General features: G+C 39.3%; 1 protein-coding gene across 1 annotated transcript in view; it reads left to right on the forward strand.

Moving 5' to 3' along the window:
• The window catches only part of prkacab (protein kinase, cAMP-dependent, catalytic, alpha, genome duplicate b), a 13,736-nt gene extending 2,696 nt beyond the window's left edge, over positions 1–11,040 (forward strand). The window contains 9 exon segments of the mRNA XM_046838093.1: positions 992–1,120; positions 1,684–1,782; positions 1,980–2,062; positions 2,249–2,322; positions 2,325–2,374; positions 4,706–4,801; positions 6,604–6,726; positions 6,901–7,065; positions 7,942–11,040. Of these exon segments, the coding sequence (XP_046694049.1) occupies positions 992–1,120; positions 1,684–1,782; positions 1,980–2,062; positions 2,249–2,322; positions 2,325–2,374; positions 4,706–4,801; positions 6,604–6,726; positions 6,901–7,065; positions 7,942–8,067 (945 nt within the window). The 3' untranslated portion in view covers positions 8,068–11,040.
• The last annotated feature ends 1,460 nt before the right edge of the window (positions 11,041–12,500 follow it).

A 12,500-nucleotide genomic window follows, 5' to 3' on the forward strand; every position in this document is an offset into this window, starting at 1 on the left:
CATGATTGTAGACGTAGTGAGCTGAAAGTAAACGAAAGAAGACAAATGAACCATCATTTTTATCCATTCAGTCATTTTTACTCTGCAAACATCAATGACAGCTTAAAATCCTTAATGCTGGGAAGTGACTATTTCAATCTTCACCTCTACATCGTGCACTAACATCTTACACCTGGACTATCACTTACATACTACAGCTACTACAGTACAGTACTACAGTATGAAGTGTATGTTTGTAGATCAATGCAAATATGACAATAATCTCAATTAAGTGCGAGAAAGCAACGTTTTATGTACTGCCAATGGAGCAAATAAACACGCTGATACCCTGTTCCTCTTCCTGTACTTCTCTGCTTCTCTAAATACACAAATGATTTACACTGAGACACACAAACACACTCCTACTTATCATCTGTCTGCATTGTGCATCTTATCAGCAATGGCTGTTTAACTGCTCTATAGCTGCCTCTGCTCTGCCTCTTATATATATATATAGTTGAAATGCAAAATATAAAATTGCTGGTTGTTTTTTGCATTAATGCAGTTTATTATCGTTAACATTTTTAAAACAATTGTAAATAAAATGGTAAAAAAAATTATATTAATGTATATATATATATATATATATATATATATATATATATATATATATATATATATATATATATATATATATATATATATATATTAATTAAACTAATACAATTTAACATAAAAAAACTATTACTCGGTTGATTAATATATACAACTATATTTTAAAATATTACATTTAAAAATAAAATAGAATAAATAGAATTAATTCAAAATTTTCTTTTATTATATTGATTTCAATTGGCACAAATTTGAATAGGAAATTTATTAAATAAAACGAAAAAAAAATTTCACTTAAAATGTTTACATTTGTTAGACCCCATTTGGGTAATACAGAAGTGTTCGTAAGTGTGTGTGTGTGTGTGTGTGTGTGTGTGTGTGTGTGTGTGTGTTCACTCAGAATACGGCATCTCTTGAGCAGTTTGATCTGTTAAAGACTCTGGGAACAGGCTCGTTTGGCCGCGTGATGCTGGTCAGACACCGGGAGAATGGCCAACACTATGCCATGAAGATCCTCAACAAGCAGAAGGTACCTTCAGCGTAACATCTCCAACTTACAAGATATCAGATACTGATACTGTCCAACCATTCAAACAGTCCCCTCCAGCCTGGATAAAGAGATAATACCTTGATTTTTATATTCAACACACTCCCTGTACATGTATTCTAAACCAGGAATCCAGACTGTATGAATATGCAAATTAGAAGCATATAGCCCTGCCCACATATTGCTTAAACCCTTGTTCCATGGCTTTCATTTGCATATCAGAACCTGATTGGTTTTTGTAGTTTATGATGCAATAACACTTATCAGCCATCTCTCTCTCTCTCTCTCTCTCTCTCTCTCTCTCTCTCTCTCTCTCTCTCTCTCTCTCTTGTTCACTTTCTTTTCCTCTTTTTTACTTTTGCTATCTCTCTCTCTCTCTCTCTCTCACTCTCTTGTTCACTTTCTTTTCCTCTTTTTTACTTTTGCTATCTCTCTCTCTCTCTCTCTCTCTCTCTCTCTCTCTCTTTTATCTCTCTTGCTCTTTCTCTCTCTCTCTCTCTCTCTTCTCTCTCTCTTTCATCTCTCTTGCTCTTTCTCTCTCTCAGGTAGTGAAGCTGAAGCAAATTGAACACACTCTGAATGAGAAACGCATCCTGCAGGCAGTCAGCTTTCCTTTCCTAGTACAGCTCGAGTTCTCCTTTAAGGTGTGTGTGTGTGTGTGTGTGTGTGTGTGTGTGTGTGTGTGTGTGTGTGTGTGTGTGTGTGTGTGTGTATGGTCTCTAAGGTTTTATAGAGACTCTAATGTGTATTGAGCATGGTGTTATAAATAATGTGTGTGTGTGTGTGTGTGTGTGTGTGTGTGTGTGTGTGTGTGTGTGTGTGTGTGTGCGTGTGTGTGTAGGATAACACTAACCTGTACATGGTGATGGAGTATGTTCAGGGAGGAGAAATGTTCTCACACTTGCGCAGGATCGGCAGGTTCAGGTGATTTAATGCAATTTTACACATTTGAATTTTTTTTTTTGCATACATAATAAATGATGTTCCTTTTAATGATCACCTTTCCCAGTTTTAAGCGAATTTGCTGTGATCTTTCTGTCCACCTTTTAACTACGAAGACTAAACCAACTTTAATTTAAAAAATGATCTCTCTCTTTTCTGTTTATACAGCGAACCTCATGCTCGCTTTTATGCATCTCAGATAGTTCTGACGTTTGAGTATCTTCACTCTCTGGATCTCATCTACAGGATCTGAAACCAGAAAACCTCCTCATCGACCAGCAGGGCTACATACAGGTCTCATTTCATTATTCTCGAAACCCGTATTAATCATAGTTAATGTTGCTTTAAAACCAAGATCACGGAATTACGTGACAGTTAATGAAGGATTTTTCTTCTGTTTTCCACTCCGATCACAGGATTTAGTTTAAATATGAAATTCTCATACTGCTGTCACAGTATTGACAGAATGACACTTGACACTTGAATTATCTGTCAAGCGAAATGTGCATTTGGTCAGTATCATTTATTCCATTAGGCAATTTTTTTAAATCGAGACCTTGATCTAGATTCGGTCCCAGATATTATGTAACTATACATTATTGTAAAATAAACAAATGAATAAATAATTAACAAGGACACCAAACTGGTTTTGTTTTAGTCAATCGAACATCCAGTCACTGCTACTTTTACTCCTGGTCATTGTTTACTTTAACAATGTCTGGCAATTGACATGTTTCATTATGGATATACAGTCAACCCCCGATAATTCACGGCTTGGGAAAAATCCCTGGGTTGTCCTTTGGAACAACCAAAGTTGCGGATTATTTCAAAATTGTAACTATTTTCACTAACAAATTTCAGAAAATTTTTGAAAACACATTATTGTATTAAAGTGACATAGTGTCCAGATGAGTTTACTAACATACCATAAGGGCTGCGGGGGTGCGTCCAAAATTCGCAGCTTTTTGGGACATAACCTCCGCAAGTTCCGGGGGACCACTGTATTGTTTTGCATGTTGTTTATTATTACGAAACAGAATCTTAAATAATAAAACGATGTTTAGTATCTGTCAGTGAGCGAACAGTCGGATCGGGGACACGGCATGTTTCAAAAACATATATCCATCTTTTTTTTATACATGCTAGATTTTTTAATCACGATAAATAAACAACTGAAGCCACCCAGAAGCTGCTTAGTATTTTACAAGTACACTTACGGGACAAAAAAAAAGGCAAACAGAGAAAATAAACAAAATAGCTAGCTAGATGATGTTTGCGAATGCTAGCTAGCCAAAGTGACCAAATTTAAGAACCTTAGATGATATCAACAAATCTAGCTTGCTAATGTTAGACAAAATGTATAATGAAAACTGGCTATTCACAGTAGTAGAGAGACATTAGATTACTGTTTCTTGGTTTGATTTTGTTTGTTTTAATCTACATTGTATGTTAAACTATTTTGCACGTCATAGGAGGATAAACAAAAAAAAACAGGGACTAACCAGGGGTGGGTATTTATGATACATGTATTTTAAACACGTATTTTGAATATAAAATGGGATTTAGTCATTTGTATTCGAGAGGGTTGATGAAAATGGCTTTGTATTTAATATCAACATACTTTTTTGTATTTCTGAAGTTTTAAAACACTGTAAAATACTTTGTAAGAAGTTCTACATGATGACATCATAAAACTGAGGCCTCAGATTGGATTCATCTATATGAAAGAAGGTGGTGAGGAAACCTGAAGGCTGCCAGCTTTCAAATAGGCATCCGATGATCGATAAATAAATATATAATTGCCGAATATTGTTTTCTAAACAAAGTAGCTGTTTAGTAGGATAATGATTTTGCAGATTGCTTGAATGACACATATTATAATTATTATATTTATGATCAACAATCAAATGATGTAAGAGTTAGAAAGTAGTTGCCATGAGTGCAGGTGCCATGCAGGTGCCCTTCGTTACCAAACACCAAGCAACTAAATTACGATACAATCATGAGTCATTCGCAAACTGTTCAACAATTAATGTGTTGGTTACGTTAAAACTAACCTTCATCAGGAAGATCACAGGGAAATTGTATAGAATATTTGATCTGTTAACTGGTTCCATGTGTCAGATTTATTGTGTGACTCCGTCAGAGAAAAGCTGTGGCTATCAAACATTGTTCACTAAATCGTCTGGGTCGGTGTGTAATGGTGAAGAGATCAAACAGACCAACTGATGGAAGAAATTTCATGCTTCCTTGTAGAAGTATTTTTTTTTTAGTATTTTTCAAATTCAGTAGTTTATTTTGATACATAGTGTGGCTGCTGTATTTAGTAGTTTATTTTTGCAACACTTGAAGTTAAGGTATTTGGTATTTGAAAATACATTTTGACGATTCTTTGCCCAACCCTGAGTCTGAGCAGCTGACTGCTGATCTCTATGTGAAGTCAACACTTGTATATAGTGTAACAACTAAAGGTAGGCAAAGAAGTGGCTATGTTTGTTTTGGGGGTCTTTCCATGGAAGAGAAAGGAATCCATATTTACGAAGGTGTTTTGGTTTTTGCGTTCTGAGATGAAGCTTAGTGGATCAGAATAGTGTTACGATGTGTATGTGTGTATGTGTGTGACAGGTGACAGACTTTGGCTTTGCGAAGCGTGTTAAAGGTCGCACATGGACACTGTGTGGCACACCTGAGTACCTGGCTCCGGAGATCATCCTCAGTAAAGTAAGTGCCATTTTTATGCAAATTAGGAATGATGCAAATTTAAACGAGTGACTTATAATAATTCGTTTGGCACGTGTTGTCTGATGGTATTTTTATTGCCCAGGGGTGTAATGTTACACAAAATGCCCCATTCGGTACGTACCTCAATTTTTTATTTACGGTTTGGGGTTGGGGGGGGCGTTGTCAAACAAACAAACCTGCTTGTCGTTTTTATTATAAATATTTGTGATTATCAACATTTAAACATTAAAAATATTTTACGATATTTTAAATAAAATGCCTGCCAGGCATTATAATGATATAAAATTATATTATATATAAAATAATATTTATAAAAAAAAATGTATTTAATAAATGAATTTAATGCAATACATTTTTTATGATATTGATATTGAGTAATTAATAAAATTGACACAAAATACATTGATTAAATAAAATTAAATTATTGAGTGTGTGTGTGTGTCTGTGTGTGTGTGTGTGTGTGTGTGTGTGTGTGTGTGTGTGTGTGTGTGTGTTTTACATTTAATCTAAAATTTTCTAAAGATTGCTATTTAAATGCTTCTATTTAAATCTCTTTGTTCCTTCCATCCTTCATTCATTTACTCATTTAAAACGCTAAAGAACCTAAAGAACCTTAGCCGCTAGTCACTCCACTTACTGGTTAGCGGCTAATACTAGCGTTAGCTTTTTTATGCATATGCAAAACAAATTGCGTTATGGACCGAGAAGCCACAGTGACACTGCGCTAACATTAGTTTCTTTTATACCCCTGCCATTGTTATGTATGTTTTCAATTTGATAATAATAAAAAAATGTTTTCAAAGTGCAAGGCAGAGACAGAACAAACTTGCGGTCCGACGCTTAATATGTTCCTGAGGTAACTTAGATTGTAACTATGTTCCACACGTAAAAAGGATTGCGTTCAAATGTTGCATCCGAAAGCCCTGTAGCAAAAAAAGTTTGGTACGGATACATGTGCCGGTACATCCTATGAATAGCTTGTTTACTTTTAGTTCCTAATGGTAGGTGGTACCAAATTACCACCTGACACACAAAAACTGAACAATATCATGGTGAACTCAACTAATCCTGTTGGCTTGTACTTATCGTTTAATGTTTTTAGAAATACTACCAAAAGAATTCATTCATAAAGCTTGCTTGATTGTAGATTAGGTTGGTTTTACCTCTGGTGGTGTGTTGCTGGTGTGCTTAGCTTGCTTTGCTAATTTTTTAAGGCGAAAATCTGTACCTAACATGTACAAGTCATACATGCTGATTAGTGCTTTATTTTATTTAACTAGTTATTTCTGTGTGGAACCTGAAGCCTAAAGTGGTTTTCTGCTGTTGTAGCCCATCAACCTCAAGGTTTGAGGCTTTGTACATGCTTAGATGATTTTCTGCTCACCCCACTCTGGGTAAGAACGACTAGTTGATGATATGATCTCAATGGGGAATGAAATATATAGTATCTCAAATAATCACATAAATGGGGTGAGCATAAAATCACCTCAGCATCGAACCTTGAGGTCTACCGCTCATTTAGTCAATGCTTTTTTGTTTTCCGCATATTGTGTGTAAACTGTCAAGATGATTGCGTGTGAAACTCACAGGCGAACAGCAGTTTCTGAAAAGAACGTTAAAATATTATTTGAACGAAGCCGAACGTGTTCTGGCCACGCTCTCGCAGGAAAACAGGAGCAGCCACTACACACAAGACAATTCACAGACAACACGTGTGACTTGTCAGTTAGCAGGAAAATAGTGTTTTTGTCACTCATTCTCTCCCTCATGTCCTCTCTCAGGGTTATAATAAAGCAGTAGACTGGTGGGCTTTGGGAGTGCTGGTGTACGAGATGGCAGCCGGGTATCCCCCGTTCTTCGCAGATCAGCCAATCCACATCTACGAGAAGATCGTCTCAGGAAAGGTGATGACCAAAAAAATCTCTTGTGCTGCTTAGAAAAACCTCCATCTATTAAAGGCAGGTATTTGATAGGGTCTTTGCAGAACTTACAGTGTGTGTGTGTGTGTGTGTGTGTGTGTGTGTGTGTGTGTGTGTGTGTGTGTGTGTGTCTGTGTGTGTGTGTGTGTGTGTGTGCAGGTACGTTTTCCCTCACATTTTAGCTCAGATTTGAAGGAGCTCCTGCGCAACCTGCTACAGGTCGACCTCACCAAGCGCTACGGCAACCTGAAGAACGGCGTCAACGACATTAAGGGTCACAAGTGGTTCGCCACCACAGACTGGATCTCTATCTACCAGAGAAGGGTAAGAGACATAGACATACAAACACACACACATATATGTATATACACACACATACATATGGCCAACACCTCCTTTACTGTAAATGAGAAAATCAAGGCCAAGTCTCCTTCACTAAAACTAATACAGACGCCACGCCTCCTTCACTGAACCTGAGACACAAAAGCCACACCTCCACAACTACAACCGAGCCCCATAGGCCATGCCTCCTTCATTGATACTTATACAGAGGCAATGCCTCCTTCACTGAAAGAAATAGAGGCCACGCCTCCTTCACTGAACCTGAGACACAGAGACCACTCCTCCACAACTACAACTGAACCCCAGAGGCCATGCCTCCTTCACTGAACCTGAGACACAGAAGCCACACCTCCTTTACCAAAACTGAGCCCCAGAGGCCATGCCTCCTTCACGGATACTTATACAGAGGCAATGCCTTCTTTACTGAAACAAATAGAGGCCACGCCTCCTTCACTGAACCTGAGACACAGAGACCACTCCTCCTTTACCACAACTAAACCACAAAGGGCATGCCTCCTTCACTGAAAACCAATACAGAGGCCACTCCTCCTTGACCAAGAATGAGCCCCAGAGGCCATACCTCTTTCAGTGAAACTAATACAGAGGCCACGCCTCCTTCACTGAACTTAAGACACAGAGGCCACACCTCCTTCACTGAACCTGAACCCTAGAGGCCACGCCTCCTTCACTGAAACTAATACATGAGGTCACACCTCCTTTACTGACATTAACTTAGAGGTCATGCCTCCTTCACTAAAACTGAGACACGTAGGCCATGCCTCCTTCACTAAAAAGGGTGTGTCTCTGTGTGTGTGTGTGTGTGTGTGTGTGTGTGTGTGTGTGCGTGCACTTTTTTAGGTGGAGGCTCCATTTATCCCTAAGTGCAGGGGTCCGGGGGACACCAGCAACTTCGATGACTATGAGGAAGAGGAGATCCGGGTGTCCCTCACCGAGAAGTGCGCTAAAGAGTTCGCCGACTTCTAACACGCCCGAGCGAGTGAGCGAGAATTAGCATGATGGATGTTTTTATTTCTGTTTGTAGAATCAGTGCGAGCAGCTACAAGGGGTCCAGCGACGAGCCGGAAAGGACAGACACCGTTGCCTTCGTCATCCCGTTTCCTCGTCCACGTTTAGCACGTCAACCCTTGCTTTTTTTTTCAGTGCACGCGCTGTGTCCTCACGGCGACAGAGACACGCTCAACTAGACCAGTCCTCTCCTCTGGGAGCGCTCAACTCCACCCACTTACTCCACCACAGACTGTTGCATAACAAATTAATGCTTTGTGTTCTTTTTAGGCCTGTGCATCGCTGTACTGTTCTCGGTGCGTTGAAAGGATGATGGTGAGAAAAAAGCCATGATTCAATAATGTTTATAGTGTCAAGTATAGAGCTAATTACCATATTATTATTATTATTATTATTATTATTATTTGTCCCTGGATCTTCCTACGTCTTGGTGTGCACATCAACCAGTCAGCAAAGTGTCACATATGAAAAAGGTGGCATAAGAGCAGAGCCAGTTGACGGGGGTTTGACGTCTTTTTAGATGAAAAATGTTTTTTGACACCGGAGCACGTGAGCGTGTGCACTCGGCACCCTTTAACATGTGGGGAGGATAAGATGTTTTGTTTATGTTTTTTTGTTTTTCGAGCACAGCTGTTTTAGTTTCAGGAGGTTAAAATCCATTTTTCGATTCTATAAACACAGGTATAAATTTTTTCCTAAATTTATTCGTACGTTCCACAAGTTGTGATGTCGCAATCGCACATAGTCTGCTCTATTCACGTTACAAAGTTATTTGTGCTGTTTTTTAGGCTGCTTTTACACTTGCCGTTTTCTAACATTTCAAGTAAAAAGTCACCGGATCATTTGGTCAGTATTGTTTAATGCTGGCATTATAATGGTATCCGAATGTGTGAACATACAGGATATTACTCACTTCCCTGTTCATGCTAGTGGTGGCTAATTAGCTAGATTGCTCTTCATTGCTTCTTTTTTGCTTTCGAAATTCTTTTTTTTTTTCAGCAACAAAGACCAATAGATGACTAGGTCTTTGCCTTCACTGTAGCTTTGAAGGCAGAAAAGAAATCAACCGAATCTCCTCGTATTCCTGTATTTGTTTGAAAGTTCTATTGTGACCAGAAAAACGTGAAAAGGGGGGGAAAAAAACGTGAGAACGGGCGAAAGCAGCCTAATTTATTTACTTAATAAGCAATATTTTGAAACGAGTTGCGCAATGCCGCGGGCTATCGACGTTCAAATAACCGCGAACGGCAATCGGATCGGTGTCACCAAACACAGCTCAGGTGAGCACACGTATACAGGCTTGGCTCTCTTCTTGTACACGTTTTTTGGAGGATGTTAGTCTTCGCTGTCCAGGATCGGATAATTGGGGTCTATGGGAAAGAAATGCAATTGAGCTATGTTTGTGCCTTCAAAAGAAACTTTTATTTGCTGTTTCATGTCGTATATATATATAAAAAGGCAGTAGCACGTAGTTTTAAAGCGTCAACATATCGGTGCAGTCGCCGGGGTGCTGGAAGTCATGACCAGAGTTCCCGTGTAACCGCGTCTGAGAAACAGCAGAGCACAAATGTGAAATTGAATGGAATGACGCTAAGACTGAAGGCCGTTATGAGCAGCACTACACTGGGAAGTTAAACAGTGTGCGCTTTCTGAAGGTGTTTTGTTTTATGTAGAACCTTTAAAGAATCAGTTTTAACCAGGTAACCTGCTGCTAAGCTTAAGCAGATCGACAAGAAATGATGGAAAGACCTTGCCGGCTCAAACACAGGAAACCGTGTGCTGCTTTGAATCACTTTCTCTTTATACATGCTGAACCGCTGTGGTTTCACCATTTAGTGAAGAGCGCTGACCTGAAAATCCAATCAAACTATCCTCAGGTTATCCAGCGTCTGTAGATCAGAGTGTAGACAGAGTAGGTGTGAGCATGTCGATGCAAATTTGGGCATCGGGAATTTTTTCATGAGAGGAAAAACAAGGGACATTTACATGCAACGAAATAATCCGTTAGTAACCAGATCGAAAAGCCCAGATGGTGTAAACACCTTGATTGATCTGAGCGAAACTGATGCATTAGCGCTGATATAAAACTGATCGCCACATGATCGTACGATTTGATTCATTTCCCGATTCAGATTCGAGAATCATTTTGTACGTGAGCAACACAATGCAGCGTTGTGTGTGCGATGCCTTGAAGTGGAAAGAACTGTTCAGACGTTGATAAACAGTACATCTGGAATATGTGATTTGGTTCGAGTTGAAAAAAAGCATGAAAACATTCCCACCTGTGGGATCCGGGGCGTGGTTTTGAAAGTGGGCGTATTTTTGAGTCGATATATAAAAGCCATCAGAAACCCATTTTCTTTGGTCGGCTGAATAACTGGAGCGAATCTGATGTGATTTTTTTTCGACACGTCCACGTTTATAGAACCTTTAAATACAATTATTCAGTGTGAATAGTGTTCAGGTTTGGGTCGATACGGGTTTAAGGACGAGCCCACCGGTCCACAGACGGCTCTTCCTCCGGGTGCAGGAACCAGCCGTAGATATAAAGTCACTTAGTATTTCTGGTGCGTTATTTACATTCAGGTGCCCGAGCAAAAAAAAAAAAAAAAAAGCAATTTGACTGGCATTTGAATGATTGTTAGAGGTCTACTCCAATGTTATGCCAAAACAAACATCTTTCTATCTTTCTACAGTGGAGCCCATCGGCGTGTATCTCTCTTCCCATTTTTTAACTCCATAAATCGTTTTTCTTTCAGCTGGTAAAGTCTGTTCTTCCTCGGCAGACGGGTAAAGCGAAACCGGCTTCTTTTTGGGGTGTTCTGAATTTTGTAATACTCAAGTCTGTTAGCTCTCCAGACACTGAAGGAAGGCTCTGGTGATATTTTGCACCACAAGCATCATTCCAATAAAGTTTTACTTGTGTAAATACCACATGTGTGAGGCCTTTTTTGTTTGGTTTTTATCATTTCTCATTTAGTCCTCATTTGCTCTTACCATGACCTCCACTCTTCTGGGTAGATGTTCCACCAGATTTTAGATTGTGCTTGAGAAAATTTCAGCCACAAGCGTGTTAGTAAAGTCAGGTACTGATGCAGGTGAGGGTCATTTGCTCTTACCATAACCTCCACTCTTCTGGGTAGATGTTCCACCAGATTTTAGATTGTGCTTGAGAAAATTTCAGCCACAAGCGTGTTAGTAAAGTCAGGTACTGATGCAGGTGAGGGGAGGAGGCCTGGGGTGCAGTCAGAGTTAACATTCATGCCATTTAAAGGTGTTCAATAGGGTTGAGGTCAGAGCTCTATAGCGGGAGATCTTCCACTCCAACCCATGTTAATGATATTTTCATCGAGCTGGCTTTGTAAACAGGGGAATTAACATGCTGGAACAGGTTTGGGCCTCCCAGTTTAAGTGAAGTTTCGTTTGTTTCACTGAGTTCTCTCGATCTACCATTAAGCCCTGCAATGATGCTTCATCACATATTCATTCAGAAACAGTTCACGTGCTTTCAAGCACCACTGTCTAGAGTTTCTTCTCAGGATTAAGTTCCTGGATGAAAGGTGCATGGCTTCTATACATCTACGAAGCTTTGTGTACTGAAGTCCACTTGTTGAACTTCTTGCTTTCGTGTTACCACATCAGACATCCTATGCAACCGTGCAGTTTGGGTTCGAAACACATACAGCTGGAAATGTCTGGTGTCTCAATACTTTTCTCCATATAGTGTATTTGGACACTTCGATGAAAGCTTTCTGGGAAATAACAATCCTAAAACACTTGATGCCTTTCAGGAATCTTCAAAGTGCTAATTAGAACAATTTTAGGTTTAGCATGGCTGAACATCTTTATTTATTGATTTTTTTTTCATGGCATCAATTAATCACATTTACCATCACATCTGTATATGTTTGTCCCTCATACTGTTTCCACACACTTATAGAATGTATCTGTATGCTGCAATTTTAGAGTTTCCCTTGACACAAAGATTGCCAAACACTTTTCCAGTATGACGATGCCCCTGTAAATAAAGCCGACCTCCATAAAGACACGGTGTATTGTGTTAAGATTGGAGTAAAAGAACGCAATTCGACCTTACTGAACACTAAACAATGAGCTGGAACACTGAGTGGAACCCCAGACCTCCACACTCCAAAGCTCCTGTTGATGACTGGTAATAACTAATCCCCACAGCAGCATTCCACTGGTCCACACCATCTAGTAGAAAGCCATCTCAGACAAATGGAGCTAATTGTAACAGTGACAGGGGGGATTGCTATATTGTACTACAGTTTTGCATTTTTCTTCATCAGTGAAAAGCTGATCACTTTAACAATGGTGAAACTAGAATAATTGGGTATCTGGTGTCTACATCAGGGTGGGTTCTCTTAAGG

This window comes from Silurus meridionalis, chromosome 24, assembly GCF_014805685.1.
Source record: "Silurus meridionalis isolate SWU-2019-XX chromosome 24, ASM1480568v1, whole genome shotgun sequence".
Taxonomy (NCBI): Eukaryota; Metazoa; Chordata; class Actinopteri; order Siluriformes; family Siluridae; genus Silurus; species Silurus meridionalis.